Here is a 20,111-nt window from a genome sequence, read left to right as displayed (position 1 = left end):
AAAAAAATGAGGTGAATTTTGTGTTCCACAGCGGTGTTTACAAACCTGTCCTCACATCAGTGTCTGTGGACAAATCCTCCTACATAATAACACTTCATACTTTATGGCCAAAATATCATGACTGTATATTTACAACCATTTCTGCCCAACTTTTAAGCCATGCTGAAGGAACACTATGCGAACTATTGGTTTCGTTTCCCTTTTCTCTCCGTTCCTGCACACTGCTCTCCTGTCTCCTGCTCCCTTTGAGGAACCATGAGGAACAATTAGAAAGTAGCCTTATCCTCCCTACGATCTGTAGGACACATGGTGACCCAACTCCCGTGCCATCACTCACCCCATGGAGGGCCCCAGGACTGGAGTGCATCAGGGAAGAGCAGTGTCACCACTGCCCTGCCCTCCACCCCAACCCCCAGTACCTCTCTCAGAGGGTTCTTCTGCAAATTGTGACACCCCACACATTTCAGTCATCGGTTTTGGGGGTCTGTGTCTCTGTGTAGGCTTCATGTCCAAGTCATACTTGCATGCTTCCCTTTGAGGTGGTGGGTGCCAAGGTTGTCACAAATGCCCGGAGTCCCGGAGCTCGCTGTTACGGCTTTGTCACGATGTCCACAGCAGAGGAGGCAACAAAATGCATTAACCACCTGCACAAAACGGAGCTCCACGGGAAGATGATCTCCGTGGAGAAAGTGAGTGATCATTTTCTTCCTGGGATGTGGCCTGTTTTAGGAAATTATATAATACTTGAACTTGATTCTTTTTTTCAGGCAAAAAATGAACCTGCTGGGAAGAAAACCTCTGACAAAAGAGACAGTGAAGGAAAGAAGGAGAAGTCAAGCAACATGGACAGGTACTCCTCTTCTCTGATGAAATGAATGGGATGGGACAGCTGAAGGACACCCTGTCCTTTATTTGACATCCTTCAAGTTTTCCGTAGCTGGGGAACTTTGAGTACTGTATCAGAGGTTAATGCCCCACGGGACCCCTTTCCCATTGTTTATTTGAACTTGGTCAGCAGCCCTTCACTGTCAGTAATTGGTTTGCTCTCTCTGATCAGTTAATGCTCGTTACGGGAGTCCAGGCAGGGCTGGTCTGTTTCCCTGAGTACTTGCTGTAACACACTCCTGTGTCCTGGGCTACTGTTTGTAGATCTGCGAACCTTAAGAGGGACGATAAACCCGACAGAAAAGATGATGCTAAAAAGGGTGAAGATGGAAGTGGAGAAAAGAATAAGGACCAAGATGACCAAAAACCTGGCCCCTCAGAGCGATCTCGAGCCACAAAGTCAGGTAGGCAAGGGAGATACAGGAGGTTTCATCTTGTTTTCTGTCCCTCGCCTGTGTGGGTTGTTAATTTGCCATGACTAGGAGACAACTAGGTTCATTTTTCATAGTTTGTACATTGAGTATTTATTATATCTTACCTTCCCCTTAACTCCTTTCTTACTGTAGGGAGTCGAGGAACCGAGCGGACTGTAGTCATGGATAAATCTAAAGGGGTGCCTGTTATTAGTGTGAAAACATCTGGATCCAAAGAGAGAGTGAGTATTAATTTTCTACGTAGGATGTTTAGCTCTTACAGTGTATATTTCTGTGTGAATCTCACGGAATTCTTAAGCTTAATCTGAGAAAACCTTTCTACCTTTTCAAAATCCCATAAATCAGTACTTTTTAAATGGAGAAAATGCTAAAGCTTTCATTTATACTTCATGTTGTTCTGATGATTTTTGGTTTTTATTTTCCTAAGCTAACTTTTAAATGGAAATAGGAGAGCACTTGACTTTCTTCCCTGAATCAGCATGTGGTGGTCCATTTTCAGTCTTTCCTGAAAGTTCCAGCAGCTCCCTGTTGTGTATTCATAAACCTGGCCCTGCCAGCCTTTGCAGCCTGCCTCTAAGTCTGGTCTCCCTGGGTCCAGTCCCATAGGCTTCTCTGCACACTGCTGCACAGAACACTGGAACCCAACGTGTCTGTGTTAGCTACTTAGCACCTGACTCTGCGTGCCTTTAGGGTCATGGGCAGCTGTTAATGTTCATAAGTTCGACTTGTGACAGTCTTAGAAGTTTGACAGACGTGGGTCACGGGTCCCCAAGATCACACCCACATTCAGCGGTTCAGTAGGATGACCACTGCAGTTAGCATATAGTCGTACTCATGGCTCAGATTGGCTGTTTCTGGACAGGGAAGCCCAGTAGAGCATTGGCACCTAAGGTTTTTATTGGAGGCCGGTAACAGGCGCCCTCTGCCCAGCAGGTACTAAAATTCCCAGTTCCCAGAAGGAAGTAGATGTTCCCTATGAACTACATACAGTTTGCACAGGCTAGGCGCACTGAGCCACCTTTAGCAGTTACCTCAAGAGTATCCAAGTTCCAGTTGCCAGCTTTGGGCCTGCCATGTCAACCTTGAGCTGCACAGAGTGACAAGCTATTTACTCTGGTTCATAATGGTATTCACCTGCAAGCCAGCCTTTCAGTTATGGAAGCTTCCATCCAGTCTGTGCTAATTTGTGTCAATTTTTTAGCATGTTTTAGCCTTTTATTTTATGAACCATGATTGAAAATGGAAAAATGAAAGTGTGGGTTCCAGGGCTAAAATGGGTAGCTGTGCAATAAATGTACTTGGCATAATCAGAGATTGTCAGGCACACTAGAAGGGCATTATTGTCCAACTACATATTTATTTATGAAGTAAAAGATAAGGAATTTAGTTTGAATGCAGAAGAAAAAGTATGCATAATGTTTTGATCTTCTGAAAAATTTTCGGTTCAGTTTTCATTTCCATTTTTACCCTATTGAATATAGATGATGAATCATATTTTAGCATTAAATGTTGATGAAATTCTATCTTTCAATTATAAAGTTTCTTTAGCGAGAATACCTCATCATCTGATGGTTTCATTAAAAGTTGATCATTGTGTGGGATTTGCACATTGAATGCTTGGACAGACATGGACATACTTAATTCTTCTTGGTCATTTGTAATCCCTACCTTTTTTGTTTGTTCGGTTGGTTTTGGGGGGGATTGTTTTTTGAGACCTATGTTTCCCAGAGTAGAGTGCAGTGGCATCATCATAACTCACTGAAACCTCAAACTGTTGGGTTCAAATGATCCTCCGGCGTTAGCCTCCCGAGCAGCTGGTACGATAGGCATCTCCCACTGTGTCCAATAGATTTTTCTTAATTTTTACAGAGATGGGGTTTTCCTGTTGCCCAGGCTGGTGTCAAACTCGTGGACTCAAGCAGTCCTCCTGCCTCAGCCTCCCAAAGTGCTGGGATTACAAGTGTTCGTCCCCATGCCTGACCTACCTTAACTTTTTAATGTTCTTTGGTGAACTAGGTTTCCAAAAGCCAGGATCGTAAATCAAATAGCAGGGAGAAGCCGTCTGTTGTGTCCTTTGATAAGATCAAAGAGCCTCGAAAGTCAAGGGACTCTGAGTCCCGTAGGTGAGTTTCGATCCAGGAATGCTTGGGTTGTTTCCCTATACTGTGGTCATGACCATGTCCTGGGAGGACATGTTCACAGTTCCCTGGGGGTGGAATACTGCAGTGAACGTTTTTGTTACTTTGGCTGTCAGTTCATGGGCTTGCTGTGTTTTGACTTTCATCCTGTGGTTCTTTCCAAATAATTTTAAGCAAATGGACTCATCTCTTCTGGGAAATTACAGAAGGTGACATAGTGAGTGTTACTGGGTCATTCTGTGTTACTGTTAATCTATCTTTCCTATGAAGAATCAAATTTTAAATTATAGTTTTAAAAATAAGGACCAGTGGAAGTATGTATATTCAGGGCAACTTGAATCCGCACATTTGGGTTACAAAAAATTTTTGAAGTACTCTTAGTTTAGAAAAAATAAGTCAAGAAATAGAGTGAAATTGGGGGCTGGGGGAGGGGAGCAGTTTTTGTAATGCTCCCTACAGAACTCTTTGCCTAAAAGGGAAATGACAGACAAAAGACCATGCAGCTTTGGTCCAGTAACTGGTATCTGATTAGCAGCACAGACCACAGAATATGGGGACAGTGACATTTCCCACCGATGAAGAAAGGAGGGACTTACCCACATAGGGCTTTAGGTCACGAGGCTGTGCCTTCGGATCCTTTCCTGCGTCCTTGCCTCACAGACATCATTGACCATGTAGTGTAGCTTATGAATTTGGGGTTTCGAAGGCCTTAAAAAGCCATAAAGATAAATTGACCAAGACAAAATTAAACTTTTCTACCATGACAAACCATAGGCAAAGTCAAAAGACAGGCAGCTGATGGGAGTAAAAGTGATTTGAAATAAACATAATAAATCAAGGAGAAAAAACTGCCCCAAAGAAAAGTTGACAGAGCTGTGTGGACACTTCACAGAAGGGGCAATACAGATGGCCTTGAAACAGATGCAAAGCTGTTGAGTCTCACTAGGGATCAGGGAAATGCAAATCAAAACGGTGGAGGGGCCTGTTCTCATCCATCAGTGATTTTATTTTTTTATTTTTTATTTTTTTTCCTTCTTCCAGACAGTCTCGTTCTGTTGCCTGGGCTAGAGTGAGTGCCGTGGCGTCAGCCTAGCTCACAGCAACCTCAAACTCCTGGGCTTAAGTGATCCTACTGCCTCGGCCTCCCGAGTAGCTGGGACTACAAGCATGCGCCACCATGCCCAGCTAATTTTTTTCTATGTATATTTTTAGTTGGCCAGATACTTTCTTTCTATTTTTAGTAGAGACGGGGTCTCGCTCTTGCTCAGGCTGGTCTCGAACTCCTGACCTTGAGCGATCCGCCCGCCTCGGCCTCCCAGAGTGCTAGGATTACAAGCGTGAGCCACCACGCCCGGCCTCCATCAGTGATTTGATTGAACATGTGTGTGGAGGCGCTGGGAGGTGGGTGTTCCTGTTGGGAGACTGTAAATGGGCCCAGGGACACCCCACATCTGCGTGAAAGGCGGGGGGGTTCTAGTCCTAGCCATTCCCTTCTCCGTATGTGGCCTGGCGGAACCTGTGCTCGAGAAGGTGTTGCTTTAATGTCCCTTTTATGAAGCTGTAGCATTTGGGAACAACAAAAACATCCCCTTATGCTGGTTCTGTGAACCACGGGCTCTTCACGCTGTGGGCTCCTTGTGAAGGGGCTGGAGATCCACAGAGGCAGATGTGGAAGGGACCAAGACATGTGGAGTGAACCCACGAATTGACAGCCATTTGTGTCCAGAACACAGTCACAAAACAGGACAACATTATCCATTTCTTCTGGTACAAGTATATAGTTGTCCCTCGGTGTCCCATGGGGATTGGTTCTGGGACTCCTCATCCAAAGGTGTGGAGGCTCAAGTCCCTCACATTAAAGAGCATGGTGTATGCATATAACCTACGCACATCCTCCCGAGGACTTTAATTTCTCTCTGGACTACTTACACTAATATGATGAAATTGCTATGTCAGTGGTGGTTATTCTGTAGTGGTGGGGGGTTTTTTTGTTTTCTTTTACTTTGCTTTTGGTTTTTGTTCTTTTTCTTTGAGGTAGAATCTCACTCTCACCCTGGATAGAATACAGTGGTGTTATGATACCTCAGTGCAGCCTCAAACTCCTGGGCTCAAGTGATTCTCTTGATTCTACCTCCCAAGTGTCTGGGACACCATCGAGCACCATAATGCCTGGCTAATTTTTCTGTGTTTAGTAGAGACAGGGTCTGGCTCTTGCTCAGGGTGGTCTCAAACTCCTGAGCTCAAGTGATATATGGCCTCGGCCTCCCAGAGTGCTAGGATTACAGGGGTGAGCTACCAATCCCGGCATATTGTAGTGTGTTTTTTGTTTGTTCTTCTATTGGTTTTGTTACTTTTTTTATTGTGTTGTATTGGTGGTATTGTTGGATTTTTCGGGGGGTTTTGCCTAATATTTTGATCGTTGGCTGATTCGATCACTGGATGCAGAATGCTGACTATAAACACATAGAGAAAAGGTCAAGAGCAGACAGTTTGGCATCTGTTTCTTTGTTCCATCTACAAAAACCTGGAAGGAAAAGCACAAAAATGTCTGTGTCACTGTCAAAATTATATAGCTGTTACTGTCCTTGTCCTGGGCAGATTAGCGTTCCTGCCCAGCTTCAGGTCTGGGGCTTTATAGACATCAACAAGATTTGGATTCTAGTGCTCCAGCCTCATTTTGCCATGAGTAATTTAAGTTCATGGTTTAGGGAGCAATGGTTCTAATTTTGAGTCACTCACCATGAAGAATATGTTCCATTTCTTAATTATAACTGTCTTATGTCATGAAATCAGATGTCAAAGTCCAGGAAATGTTCAGGAAATAAGGCCCAGTTCACATAATAGATCATGCGCAGAACACATACGTACCCCTCCCCTCACTCTTGGTTATATGGCTAATCCGGGACCATGGTGGAAGGAGAACTGGGTGGCACTCCTGAGCTCTTCCTGCTTTCTCGCACTGTCCCTGGGCCCCAGGCTCCTCCTCCTTGCTCTTGCATGTGGTTCTATAGGTTCTGCAGGTGGAGGCACAGCCCTGGAGTCTGTTTTCCTGGGGGTTGGACCTGGCTGGGGGATGCCTGCTGGCCTTTCTGCAGCCCAACTGTTGTGCAGCAGGGTGCGGGAGCGCAGTGATCGGGAGCAGCGCATGCAGGCACAGTGGGAACGTGAGGAGCGTGAGGAACGGGAGGAGCGCGAGCGGCTGGAGTTTGCCCGGGAGAGGCTGGCCTTCCAGCGGCAGCGGCTAGAGCGGGAGCGCATGGAGCGGGAGCGGCTGGAGCGCGAGCGCATGCACGTGGAACACGAGCGCAGGCGCGAGCAGGAGCGCATCCACCGTGAGCGGGAGGAGCTGCGGCGCTATGAGCAGGAACGACGGCCTGCAGTGCGGCGGCCCTATGACCTGGATGGCCGGTAAGCTGACACCCCATCCCCTTGCCCTTAGGTGGCCCTTGCGGGTCAGAATTGTGTGTTACAGACCCTAGAGTCATGTTAGCATGAGATCTGTCTATAAAAGCACGCACAGGTAGGGACATGGGCGTTCTCCTGTACTCCAGCAGGGATGTTGAGATGGCTGGATGCTGTGGTGCTGATTAAATACTGGGTTCAAGTCTGGGCACTAGAGCAACCCATAAAATGTGCTGGCAGTGGGGGGACAGAGACCAGAAACCACCTCTTCTGGGCCCTATTCTGGCTTTTTAATCCATTGTAATTTGTTTCTGCTCATTTTGGTACTAAGATTAATTGCAAATCCCCAAACATACTGATGAGAGGTCTGAATAGAATAACACTACACACCAGTAGGACGGGAACCAAAATTCAAACTTTGCTGTCGGGAATTCGGTGGATAATTCCAGCCTCGACTGTATCAGGCTTTCTCCATGCATCACAGCTTGGGACAAGTTGCGCTATTTCTTTTTTTCTACTGCATGAGTTAGAGTGGAACCCATGAAATACATAATTTGACTTCTGTAACGGGCCATCTAAGCTGTTCTAGGACCATTTATGTCCTTTATACAGCACTGAGGGTGAGACTCCATGGTGGTCACCTGTGTGCTGATGCAGGATGTTTCAAGAGCTTCTGTCAGTGCCACCTTTGTGGGGCAGTGACACAGTGTTCTGGTGGGAGGCATGGCAGGTGCGCCGTAGAGAGCTCCTCGGGGTAGAGGCTTGCACTGGTTTCCTGAGAGGTGGTAGCTGTGTGAAGTTCCCCGAGCCTGTCTGAAGGCTGCCACTGCCCACTTCTCACTGTCCCGTTGGGTATAGGTGGGGCGGGGTGTGCTGGACAAAATGGAAACAGTCATTCAATCATTGGGGTCAAATCAGATCTCTAGGCTCCTGTAGCAGGGAACACTTTGGTGAAATTAATTCCCTTTCTGTGAAGTGCTGGGGCCAGGGACAATTAGGGGCTACTTCACCAGCTCCCACAAAGGTCATATATTTGGAGGGGAAATGGCTTTATCTCTTTCCCGTGTCCCCTCATAGGCGAGATGATGCCTATTGGCCAGAGCCCAAGCGGGCTGCCCTGGATGAGCGCTACCACTCTGACTTCAACCGCCAGGATCGCTTCCATGACTTTGACCACAGGGACCGGGGCCGTTACCCCGACCACTCGGTGGACAGGTCAGTTGGGTCCCTGCTGACCCTGCCCACTTGGTCCTTATTCTCTGAGAATAAGGAGTGGCCTTTCTGGGCTCTGAGCCATGGTTGCATGCAGTTGGCACTGAATCAGGCTCTGCATCACCCGCATTCAGTTTGGGAAATGTTGCTTTTCATTTAGGGGTCTGATTGGCCTCTCTGTTCGCAAGCCTCTTCCTCTCCTTACAGTTTGATTTAAATTACCTTTTTCAGGAGAGAAGGTTCAAGGTCAATGATGGGAGAAAGAGAAGGACAGGTAAGTCAGAAGCTACGGTTGTAGCCACAGCTTTTGCCATAGCGTTGCTTCCCTTCCCCTCTGCATACTTCCTCCTTCGTCCACTGCAGTGAGAGGAAAAGTGAGGGAAAGGAAAAGCAGAGCACCTTCTGTGTTTGGGACGAAAAGGTGGGATATTTGTGCTTGGTCTTGGCTGTGAATCCAGAGAGTTACTCTGAAGCCTCTTTTGGCCCAGACCCTGACTGAGTTTCTGTGTGCCGGGCTCACTGGGCTCACTGACCCCACTGCGGCAGTGCTGGCAGGCCTCGGGGTGGGGCTCTCCCGGCTGTGTGGGAAGGTACCTGGTGAGCATGCGGCCACTCACATGCTTCTGCGTCGTGGACTGGTCTGCTCCCGAGGGCCTTCCCTGTTTGTGTCTGAGGCGAGGAGAAGGCCCCACTTCACTTGGGCAGCCCAGGGCCCCACTTAGTCTCGAAAAACAACACAGTCTTTGGCCACACTCATTCTCATTGCAGGATTAGCACATGAGAAGAATAAGCTCAGTTTTATCCTCATCTTCTGTCTCTTACGTGTAGATTGAGGATTTCCCAGAGTGAGTCTCAGATCTTTAGTGGGTTTACGTGAAAACACAGGGACAGCAGGGAAGGCTGTGGTGAGGCCGTTGTCATGGCGCAGTTGATGCCTCTTCCCTGTTAGCTTTTCCTCAACTCTAGCAGAAGCTTCGCTCTTCAATCTCGTCCTCCTCCCTCGATTACGGGATGTGGCTGGGGGTACCCAAGTTCCTGCCCTCTGTCTTGGGCATGCTGTTCTGCCTCGGGACGAATTTCATGCCTCTCACGTGATTCCTTTTTCCCTGATTCTCAAGGTAAATCTTATACTCCATGTTGAAAACTAGACTAGTCTTCTGGGTGTTTTCTCTGATTGAGAAGTGTGGCGCAATTGTTAGAAGCAGCCCAGGCTCCAGAATCAGAGCTGGGGGTCACCAACCACTTCCTGCAGAGACTGTGTGTCCAGCTGTGAAATGAGCATGGTGATTCCTCCCATGTAGGTAGTGGGGGATTTACTTGAGGGGATTCACATTTCTGCATGCACGTGCTCCCCAGAGCTCTTCATTCACACTAGCTGCTTTTCAACAGGTGATCTCCTGTTGTGCTCCTCTGAATGGGAAAGGGAGTTGGATTCCTTTTGCTCATATACCCAGTGATAAATAAGACATCGATGCTGCCCCAGATGGCACATGGTGATGTGTGACTTGAGAGAAAGGAGCACAGAACTTCAGGGCCTTGTTGAATCGTTATGTGGCCTGGTGGAACTGAAAACTGTTGGTTCTTTGTTAAGCTACTAGAGAGAGAGGAAGATGGCTAAATAGTTAAAGAACTAGGTACTTGAAAATCATTTACAGAAATATTATTTCAGGGCTGGGCGCCATGGCTCACTCCTGTAATCCTAGCACTCTGGGAAGCCCACGCAGGCGGATTGCTTGACCTCAGGAGTTTGAGACCAGACTGAGGAAGAGGGAAACCCCATATGCACTGAAAATAGAAAAATCAACCAGGTGTCATGGAGCTTGCCTGTAGTCCCAGCTACTCGGCAGGCTGAGGCAGGAGGATCGCTGGAGCCCAGGAATTTGAGACTGCAGTGAGCAACGATGATGCCACTGCATTCTAGCCTGGGCAATAGAGCAAGACTGTCTCAAAAAAGAAATAGAAAGATATATTATTTCCAGAGTCTTATTTTAAGAAGCTCTTCTTGCATTTGGCAGCACTGCCTTGCATGGATGCTATGATTGTGTCCTTGAAGGAACAAACCTACACTTTGTACATCTTACAAAATTAACCTCCTTTCCTTATTTTGTTGAGGGTGGTGTCAGAGCCCGTGCTTGGGAGAGTAAGCCAGGCAGTGGTGCTGCAGGTGTGCTGTCCCAGGTGGTGGTTAGGACTCCACCTTGCTCTGGTGACATGTAAGAATAGGATGCCATCCTTGCCCTCACCCTGGCAGAGCTCCCCATTGAATGGGGGAGGTGAACTTGGATTTGCACAACTAGGCCATCTGGAAGCATCCTAGCGGTTTTCATTACCAGGACTGTTTGCTGGTTTTTTCTCACTTTAATGTGGTCCTGGGGCAAAACCCCAAAGGCTGCTGTATATGTGGAAAACAGAGAGCAATAGGCCGTGTAGCCAAAGCCATCTCACTGGCTTCCGTGGAAGTCAGGCTGGAGAGTTCTTCCAGCCACAGAAACAGACTTTGGGTAAATATTAACCTTGACCCTCAAAGAAGTCAGCATAGAGTGTGAAGCCTCCTCTTTTGTCCTTCAAATAACAGGGAGGACAAGGATAGGAACTCGTGGCCTGTGCTGGCCAAGGGGACGCTGCCCTCTGGCTCTGCCTGACAGGTACCCTGCAGCCTCCCCCAAGCAGGAGCAAAAATGGTCACTGTCAAAGGCTGCGTTGGATTAAATACCTGTGTGAACAGCAGTTACTCATAACGTGCATACAGGGTGGTGTGTCTTTGTTTTGAAGAAAATAACCCTCTTGGATTTCATGATAGTATTTCCAGTAAAATTGTTAACCTTTTTACAAAAGAGGATGGTATTTAGAGATCCTGTCATTGTATAGTTAACAACATTCTGTAATAAGGAACCTGGTAGTAGGTTGGTAGAAGTGTCACATGCAGCCGTATACATACATACATATATATATATATATATATATATATGTATATATAAATATATATATAAAATTGGCTTACTTTGCTGTGGAAGGAAGAAACTTGTAAAACTCAAGTATTTCCTGTATGCGCATGTGTTAAGGGTTGTAAACTTGACCTTTACATTATAGACAGTTGATGAGAGAAAACCGTTAGTTTGTGGCGACTAACGGTATGAGCTATGGGCCCTGGAGCACTCTGTTGTGAATAGCATCTTAGTTGGTGGCCCTGGTGGCCCTCCCAGCTCTAGTCATGCTGTGGAGACCCGCCATGGAGATGCCTTCCTTGGTGCTGAGCAGTTACTGAGCCCCAGTGTCCCTTGGGAGTCCTTCCGTGCTTGAACTGTCCACCCTTGTATTTGGGTGAATGTCGGCCCTGCATTTCCTTTATCAATTCCCTTAAGCCAGGCCCTGAGCCTGGGAATGGTTCCGGCCTGCAGAGTTTCAGGAGGCAGCTGTGTTGTGGGAGCACCAGGCCCCATCAGCACTTCTGTGGGAGTTACTGTTGTTGTCATTGTCATCCTGTTGCCTGAGGGCCTTGGGATCCAGGAGTCAATACTGGAGCTTTCTCTTCCTTCTGGGTCCTCCTCATCCAGCATTACCCTGAACGCCACGGAGGACCAGAGCGCCATGGCCGGGACTCTCGAGATGGCTGGGGGGGCTATGGCTCGAACAAGAGGCTGAGCGAAGGCCGGGGGCTGCCTCCTCCACCCAGGTTAGTGTCCTACACCCCACAGTGCCTGTCCCACGGTGGGGTGGCCGCTGCGATGAGGGATTATGTGGGAGAGAGCTGAGTGAGCCCATTGGGTTAAGAGCTGGTTCCTGTTTTCCCAGCCCTCCTGCCTAAAGGGATGGGGGCAGTCCAAATCAGAGATGTCTTTTTTCAAGGGGCAGACGTGACTGGGGGGACCATGGTCGAAGAGAGGATGACCGGGCGTGGCAGGGTTCAGCTGACGGGGGCATGATGGACCGGGATCACAAGAGGTGGCAAGGTGAGGAGTGGGCTCCTGGCCAGACTTTTGTGTCTTTGTTGGGAAGCTACAGAAAAGATAGAGCCTGGAGCTGCTCCTGCTCTGCCTACAGCCGTCCTGCTAGCAGGGCAGGTGCTCCTTAGCAGTCCCTTGAGTGAACAGAGGGATGGGTGGGTGAGCGCCACAAATGCTCTGCTGTCTGGAGGTCTGGCCTAGGAATCGGGCAGGGGGTGTTCCTGAGTCCTCTCCACCGGGACACTGAGGCTGGACGTGTGCAGCGGGTGCGTGTGTGGAGGTATCTCACTGGGGTCTGCCTGTTCTGCATTAACCGGGCGCCATATCCGACATCCCGTGCTCGACACTCTGTGAAAAGTGTGTCTTTATTCCAGGTGGTGAAAGGAGCATGTCTGGTCACTCTGGGCCTGGCCACATGATGAATCGGGGAGGGATGTCAGGGTAAGGCATTTTGTCAGTGATGCTACTCTCTTCCTATGGTGCCTCCCTTCTCTGTGTGTTGGCCTACCTCGGTGAAGGTTTAAAAGCCAGCTAACGCCACCGTCCCCCGAAGTGTGATGCAAGGTCGGTCATCTGAGGCCGTTAGAGTCTGTCTGCTGCTGGAGGGGGGTGCTCAGGAAGGGCACCTGCCTGCGGGCAACCCCATTGAGTTTGTGGGGGCTGCGATGGGGCCACACTGGGGGAGCTTCCTGGACAAAAGATTCTGAATTTGTTCCTAGGCGTGGCAGCTTTGCCCCTGGTGGGGCCTCCCGGGGCCACCCCATCCCACGGGGCAGAATGCAAGGCGGGTTTGGAGGCCAGAGTGGGGGTAGCAGACCCAGCGACGCCCGCTTCACTCGCCGCTACTAAGTACTTTGAATCCTGTGTCCTGTCATGTGGCAACAAGACTATGTTCTGTTAGGAGTTATCTTAAACTGTGTAAAAATATTTTTTTTATCTGCTGCCATATTATAGCTCAACACAATGTGAATTTGTTTTTGTTTTTTTTTTTTGTAATAAATGTGTTTCTGTTCATATACCCTTTATTTAAAGTGTCATCCCTTGTTATTTCTGGCTGTTTCAGTGAAATGAAATTATACTTAGCTTTTCAGGTGGCGGGCGCTGCCTCAGGTGTGCCTGGGGCTGCGCTCCACCTCCATGGCCAGGTCTCTTGCGGTCTCACTGAAAGGCAGGATGTGCACAAAGTCTTCTCCACCTTGAATCCTGCATTCTTCTGGAAACATGGGTTCGGGTTGGGAGGGGGACCACAGAAGGAGGCAGTGGAGCAGCCATGGTGGCAGCCTGGGGGCAGGAGATGCTTGTCCACCAGAGGGGGCTGTGGGCAGCATCCAGCGTTGTTGGCGGGAGCGCCGAATACAGCTGTCACACCAAGTGTGACTTCTGGCAGACACAAGGAACTGGCATGCATCAGAATATAGGGGACTGTAGGAGTTTCCTAGGGCTGCTGTAACCAACTGCCTCAAACTTAATGGCTTAAAACAACATAAATTTTTTTAATACGGAGTACTTCATGAATTTGCGTGTCATCCTTTCGCGGGGGCCATGCTAATCTTATCTGTATCATTCCAATTTTAATATATGTGCTGCCGAAGCGAGCATGTATAAATTTATTATCATACAGTTCTGGAGGCCAGAAGTCCATATTGTTCACTAGGCCAAAGGCAAGGTGTCTCTAGTATTGCATTACTTCTGGAGCCTTCAGGGGAGAATTTGTCTCTTTTCTTTTTTTTTTTTAAAGAGTATTATTTTTATATAATGCATATTATTTTTATATAAAATTTACCATTTTAACCATTTTTAGGTGTGCAATTAAGTGGTGTTATGTATGTTCACAGCGTTGTACAACCATCAGCCACTGTTCATCTCCAGAATTTTACACCCTCCCAAACACAGACTGTACCGACACATTAAAAATTAACTCCTCTGCCCATGGAACCCATCATTCTACTTTGTGTCTCTGTGGACCTGACGACTCTAGGGACCTCCTGTGAGTGGAATCCCACAGGATTTGTCCTTCTGTGTCTGGGTTATTTCACAGTGCACAATGTCCTCAAGGTCCATCCACCCTACAGCCTGTGTGAGAGCTTCAGTCCTTTTATGGCTGAATGTTACTGTGTGGATACACCACACTTTCCTTATCCGCTCCTTGGCCAGTGGACAGTCAGGTTGCTTCCACCTGTTAATCATTGTGGGTAACAGTGCTGCAGACATCGGTGTTGGTGTCTGAGTCCCTCCTCCTCTGGGTACATAAGTGGGATCATATAGTAATTCAGTGTTTAGCATTCTGAGGCATCACCGTATTTTCCACAGCAGCTGCACCATTTTACATTCCCACCAGCAATGCACAAGGGTTCCAGAGTGTGAAGTGATAATAACATAACACACTGTGGTTTTCCTTTGCATTTCCCTAATGTTTAGTGATGCCAAGTATCTTTGCATGTGCTTATTGTTCTTTTCTCTTCATTTATTTTTTAGAGATGGGGTCTCACTCTGTACCCCCAGCTGGAGTGCAGTGGTGAGACTGCAGCTCACTGCAGCCTCCAAATCTCGGGCTCAAATGATCCTCCCACCTTGGCCTCCCATATCTTCTTTAGAGAAATGTTTATTCAAGTCTTTTGCTTGTTTTTGAATGGGGTTGTTTTGGTTTTGAGTTGGATTCTTCATATATTCTTTTTTTTTTTTTTTTGAGACAGAGTCTCACTTTGTTGCCCAGGCTGGAGTGAGTGCCGTGGCGTCAGCCTAGCTCACAGCAACCTCAAACTCGTGGGCTCAAGCGATCGTCCTGCCTCAGCCTCCCGAGTAGCTGGGACTACAGGCATGTGCCACTATGCCCGGCTAATTTTTCTATATATATATTTTTAGTTGTCCATATAATTTCTTTCTATTTTTAGTAGAGACGGGGTCTCGCTCTTGCTCAGGCTGGTCTCGAACTCCTGGGCTCAAACGATCTGCCCGCCTCGGCCTCCCAGAGTGCTCGGATTACAGGCGTGAGCCACCGCGCCCGGCCGGATTCTTCATATATTCTTGATATTAGCTCTAATGAGATAATACAGCTTGTGAATATTTTCTGTCATTCTGTGGAGTGTCTTTTCCACCCTTGGTGGTGTACTTTTTTTCATACGTTTTTAGAGCTACAGTCTTGCTATGTTGCCAGGCCAGAGTGCAGTGGCTGTTCATAGGCACGATTGTAGCTCACTGCAAACTCGACTCCCAGTATCATGCGATCCTCCTGCCTCAGCCTCCTAAGTAGCTGGGACCACAGGTGCACACCACCACTGTACCTGGCTGATAGTGTACTTTGTTGCATAAAAGTTTTTAATTTTGGTAAAGTCCGCTTTATCTAATTTTCCTTTTCTTGCCTGTACATACCATTATGTGCAAGAAATCATTGCCAAATCCAACATCCTGAAGTTTCTCCCCTGTTTCCTTCTAAGAGTTTTACCATTCTGGGCCTCAGTTGGGGATGTCCAGTTTTCCCAGCACCATTTGTTACAGACCATCCCTTCTCCACTGGGGCCTCCGGCCACCTCCTAAGGCCAGCACTGGGGTTAAGAGCATTGTTCTCTGTCTCCTGCCTCTGCTGTTGCATGCTTGGGGCAAGCGCTCCCAGCCTCCATTTGCTTATCTGTGAAATGGGGCTACTGGGTTGTTCTGAGGATTGTTGGATACAGGGTTTCATTGCAGGACTATCCTTCTCCCCCAGCACCCCTTCAGCTACAAAAATCCTAATTTTAGCAAAGCTATATATAGAGAGAGAGAGCAGCTCCCAAGTTCAAGTTCACCAGGATCACTGTTGACAGCAAAGTCATTTCTGGGGCCAAGTGAGATGGGGAAACACATGGCTGCTTTGGGTGTCACCTTGTCTTTTCAGATTTAATTAAGTCTGGCTCAGCCCTCAGCCCATATATGAGGCAAACCCAGGCTGCTGCAGGTCTGTGTGGCCCCCATACAGATGGATCCAAGGGTGGGCTGGGCTTCACTCACACAGGCCCCGAGCCCAGCCCCGGCCGGTGTCTTTGGGGACCCTCAGGGCTCATGTTGCTCCTAGTCACATCCACTTCTGCACCCACCACCCCTTACAATGTCCTTCACCTCCTGTCACCAGTTAGGGCTCACTCAAAGCAGGGGCAGGGCCATGGGAGCAGCAGTGGTGACCAGCTAAAAACACTGATTACAGCTTATTGCTCGGTTACACACTGGCCTTCACCTGTTGGACTCCCCGTGCTCCTGTCCTCAACGTCACCACACACTAACTTCCCCTCGGGCCTGTTCCTCGCCTGTCCTGGCCCAGTCTGCCACAGCCAAAATAGTCTTCTGAGAATGCTACTTCCAGCTGTCCAAGTGACACTGTGCCACACACCAGCCCTGCCTTGCTCTGCAATCCACCACTGAGCCTCAGTTTCCTCATCTGTAAAATGGCCTACCCCTCCCCTGGCCCATGTTGCTGGGGGAGAGGGAGGGCTGTGAATGTGACCACATGCTTCACCAGGCCCTTCCTGCCCTCCCAGGTTGCCCCTGTCCCACGGCCCCCTCCCCTGACCACAGGCACGTCCTGCACACGTCAGCTGGTGGGCCAGGACAGACCCATGAGATGAAGCCCGTTGCCCAGGGGAACTTCACGGCCACGTTCATGCAGCTGCAGGACTCAGCTGCTGGGATGGAGGTGCAGGGGCCCAGAAGGCAGCTGCTCGCTCTTCTCCACTGCGGAGTCAGACTGGAGAACCATCCCCCCAGGTGGTCTTTGCACCCCTTACCCATAACATCTGCCCCCCCCCCTCCTGAGCTCTGTCCCTTATACCGGACAACAGAGCAACATAAACCCCAGAACTCTCAGGATCAGGGGATCCTGTTCCAGTATGGGGACACCCACCCTTGTGGGCACGTCCTGGGAAGGCATCTGGCTCCCACCCCAGCCCACTCCCTCCCATCTGTCTGGGGACACTGGACTCTGGTTTCCTGGCACAAGCTTCTTGCCATCACCAACCTCCTGGGATGCCTGTTGTGGCTGGGTGCTGGGGCCTTGCAGGGAGCCCCTGCACAGGCCCACCCTCCCGGAGCTCAGAGCCTGATGGGGGAGACACATTCAGGCAGCCAGGCAGCTGAGGCAATGTGCGGCAGGGCAGCATCCCAGGGGAGAAGGGGACATCTGGGAGATGGGCTTGGGGAGACCCTCTGAAGGGCAACAAACCCAGCCTGTTCTCGCCAGGAATCACCAGGGTTGTCAGGGAGAGAGTGGGATGAGGGTGGAGACCAGGCGAAGAAGGGTTGGGACGAGACCATGGATTGGGAAACGGAGCAAGATGGAGGATCAGCAGCCTTGGGCACTCCTGCCCTGTTGAACAGTGAAGGGGACCCCAATTCTGCCCATCCCCACAAAGCCCCGGCTCCCAGACTGCCCCACCCTGGGGTCAGCCCTCCAGCACTGATAACCCCTATTCCAGGCTTGCTCTCAGCACATTCCCCATGCTTCCTGGGCCCTGAGCACTGCCTGTAGAGCACCAGGAGCAACTGTCGAGGGCCCAGACGGCAACAGGTGAACCATGGCCCTGAGGAGCCAGCAGGAACCAGAAGCCCAGGCCCTGGCACTCTGGGCACCAGCAGGTGCACCCTGTACCCCGCCCCCAGGGCCAGCACACGGGTCAGAGAACACTTCCGAAGTCCTTTATTGGGCCGTCAAGGCCTGGAGCTGCCCTTGGAGTTGGGGTCCCAGTCTGGAATCTTCAGGTCGGTGGCATCCCTGCCTATTTCCAACCCGGGGCAGGCAGCCTCTGCTGACTCACTACTTGGTACGCCCCTTCACGTATTCCCAGCCCTCCTTGGAGTACTCGCAGGCCTTGGTGGGGGCCACTGACAGAGCCGAAATCACTGTGATGACACCTGTGGGAAGGACACAACCACCTGGTGAGGTCCCCTGCCCAGACTTGGCCAAGTCCCAGGAAAAACTCTAAGGTGGCAAGGCTTTTGTAGAGGCACAACATCCAGCAGAGAAACTAAGGCAGACGAGAGGCACAGCCTTGTCTTGTCCAAGCTCACAAGTCAAGTTCCAGAACGGGCTCCTATATCCCATTCTACCCGACAATGCACAGCCCGGCACTCTAAGGAGACTCACTCAGGGCCCCCTCCCTGGAATCTCCACTTCTCCTCTTTAGATCCGTAGGAGACACACACACACACACACACACACGCGGCAGAAACAGGGACAGATGCAAAGGAATGGCCAGGAAACATTGAGGGTGCTAGCCTGGGGTGTCTGGGGCCACCTCCCGAGGAGAGGGACAGGGGGGGCCTACCTGAATTCCAGGAGTCACGGATGGGAAAGTAAATCTTTGGAGGGGCTGGGAGCTGGGAAGAAAGACGGGCAGAACAGGCTGGTGAAAGGTGCTCAGGCTTTGGGATCAGGCCAGCCTCAGGGCAGAAGACACCAATCAGGGCTGGAGGGACCCCAGAGCCAAACTCCCACCAAGCCCTGGCCTCACTCCCAGCCCAGGTTACCTTGGGTATTTGCAGGCCTGTCTGGTCACACACGTACTGGCTGAACTGGTACATGGCCGGGGGGACGACCTCCCCGGCCTTCCGCAGGGCTGCCTCGCTCTTGTCGCTGGGCCCCAGAAGCTCCTGATCGTACACCAGGTAGACGGCGCCCCCAGCCACACTGCCCTTGATGAGGAACCTGCAGGCAGGGAAGGAAGGGACAGAAGCTCAGTGGACACTGCTGGCCACCCACAAGGGTCAGGCCCCCGGGGAGGAGTTAGACCCTCCTAGGGGCTCACAGTCCAAAGAGTGACACACTGTGGCACCAAAGGCACGCAATGTACACAGTGTGCAAAGGGGGGCGACTTAACACCACTTTAACTGGCAAAGTGACGCCGGGAGACGGATAGGGGGTCACTCCATGTCCGAGAGCAGGGGACAGTGAAGATGTAAGTCCTCCGACTTTCTAGAAGCCTTCCTGCCTAGGTAGGGACGCTCCGCAAGCAACTCAGGGGTTTTTCTAAGTGTCCCTGGGCGCTTCCTGTATGTCACTCGCTGCTCTGGACTCGCAATTAACCTCCCCATCACGGCGACCGGCAGGATTCGCCGGGCATTCCCACTACACAGATGAAGCAACAGAGGCTCGGAAGGGTCGCCGACACCTTGAGTAGGAAGACCAGGCTCGCTGGGAGGCGATCGACAACCTCGGGAAGCCCCACCACATTCGAGCCTCAGGTTCCCTATGTGGGCCACGTGGGCGGGGGAGCTGACATTATGGGAAGCAAAGAGCAGGTCGGGACCAAACCGGAGGGGGGTACCTATAGGAAGGGGACGTCCCGCGGCCCCACGCACCTCATCAGCGACCACACCCGGGCCACCATGGTTGCTCGGCTCCGCGCGCAAGGACACTAAATTCGCCCGCCGCTTCCGGTCGCGACGGCGCAGAGGCCTCTGGGAGATGTAGTCTTTCCTCTCAGCCGCAAAGGCCTCCGGGAGTCGGAGTCTCGTTAAGGCTCTGAGACGCCGGAGAAGGGCTGCGAAGGACGTCTGGGAAATGCTCCCTTCCCCGAGCCCGGGCCGCCGCAAAGCTGTCTGGGAAATGTAGTCGGCACCACCCCGTGAACCGCCCGTTCGCGAAGCCTTCTGGGAAATGTAGTCAGCCCAGCCCGGCCCTGGCGGCGGGAGTGGAAAGAGGCGTCGAGTTTCTTGAGTGAAACCCGAGTGTGACCCGAGATCTCGGAGCCCGAGAGATCCACCCGCGCCCGCGCGGGGGACTAAAGACCCGGACTTAGGAAGAGTGAGCCTAGAAGGCGGGTGTCACGGCAACGCGAGGGCGGGATTGTTCCAGAGGGAAGCCGGCCCGGAGTCACGTGATCGTGTTCGGGGGTGGAGCTTCCACCTAGTGGGCGGGGCCGAGGCTGGGAGGTGGATAGTCCCGCGGATGGTGTTGCCTGGCAACCCTGGGGCACGCCGTCCCCACTGCCCGGCCCCTCCCTCCCTCGAGAAGGTGGGCTCGGAGTCACATGACTCGGGCCCAACTGGTAAGGGGGCGCGGTCCGGGACCGGGCCGGACGCGGCCAGGGCTGGAGGCCCGAGGGCGTTTGTGTGGCGCCCGGGCTGGGCCC

General features: G+C 50.7%; 2 protein-coding genes and 1 non-coding gene across 3 annotated transcripts in view; 1 reads left to right on the top strand and 2 right to left on the bottom strand.

Annotated features, from left to right (window-relative positions):
- LOC138390616 (uncharacterized) overlaps nt 1–13,019 on the top strand; it is a 109,806-nt gene extending 96,787 nt beyond the window's left edge. The window contains 12 exon segments of the mRNA XM_069479903.1: nt 540–689; nt 768–850; nt 1,150–1,289; nt 1,452–1,540; nt 3,336–3,442; nt 6,572–6,865; nt 7,937–8,074; nt 8,303–8,345; nt 11,626–11,744; nt 11,918–12,021; nt 12,390–12,456; nt 12,735–13,019. Coding sequence (XP_069336004.1) covers nt 540–689; nt 768–850; nt 1,150–1,289; nt 1,452–1,540; nt 3,336–3,442; nt 6,572–6,865; nt 7,937–8,074; nt 8,303–8,345; nt 11,626–11,744; nt 11,918–12,021; nt 12,390–12,456; nt 12,735–12,864 — 1,464 coding nt within the window. The 3' untranslated portion in view covers nt 12,865–13,019.
- Nucleotides 13,020–13,507: 488 nt separating this feature from the next.
- On the bottom strand, nt 13,508–13,614 carry LOC138381045 (U6 spliceosomal RNA). Its single transcript, XR_011232996.1, has one exon. It is a non-coding gene; the product is annotated as a U6 spliceosomal RNA (small nuclear RNA).
- A 4,048-nt stretch (nt 13,615–17,662) lies between these two features.
- MICOS13 (mitochondrial contact site and cristae organizing system subunit 13) lies at nt 17,663–19,399 on the bottom strand. Its single transcript, XM_069497123.1, has 4 exons — nt 19,339–19,399; nt 18,508–18,685; nt 18,306–18,357; nt 17,663–17,892 (listed from the first exon to the last, which is right to left on the bottom strand). Exons 1-4 carry the CDS (start codon nt 19,365–19,367, stop codon nt 17,795–17,797), a joined length of 357 nt encoding a protein of 118 aa, XP_069353224.1. The 5' UTR covers nt 19,368–19,399; the 3' UTR covers nt 17,663–17,794.
- Nucleotides 19,400–20,111: the final 712 nt, after the last annotated feature.

Source organism: Eulemur rufifrons, chromosome 2, assembly GCF_041146395.1.
Source record: "Eulemur rufifrons isolate Redbay chromosome 2, OSU_ERuf_1, whole genome shotgun sequence".
NCBI lineage: Eukaryota > Metazoa > Chordata > Mammalia > Primates > Lemuridae > Eulemur > Eulemur rufifrons.
This window is presented reverse-complemented; position numbering and strand designations above follow the sequence as displayed.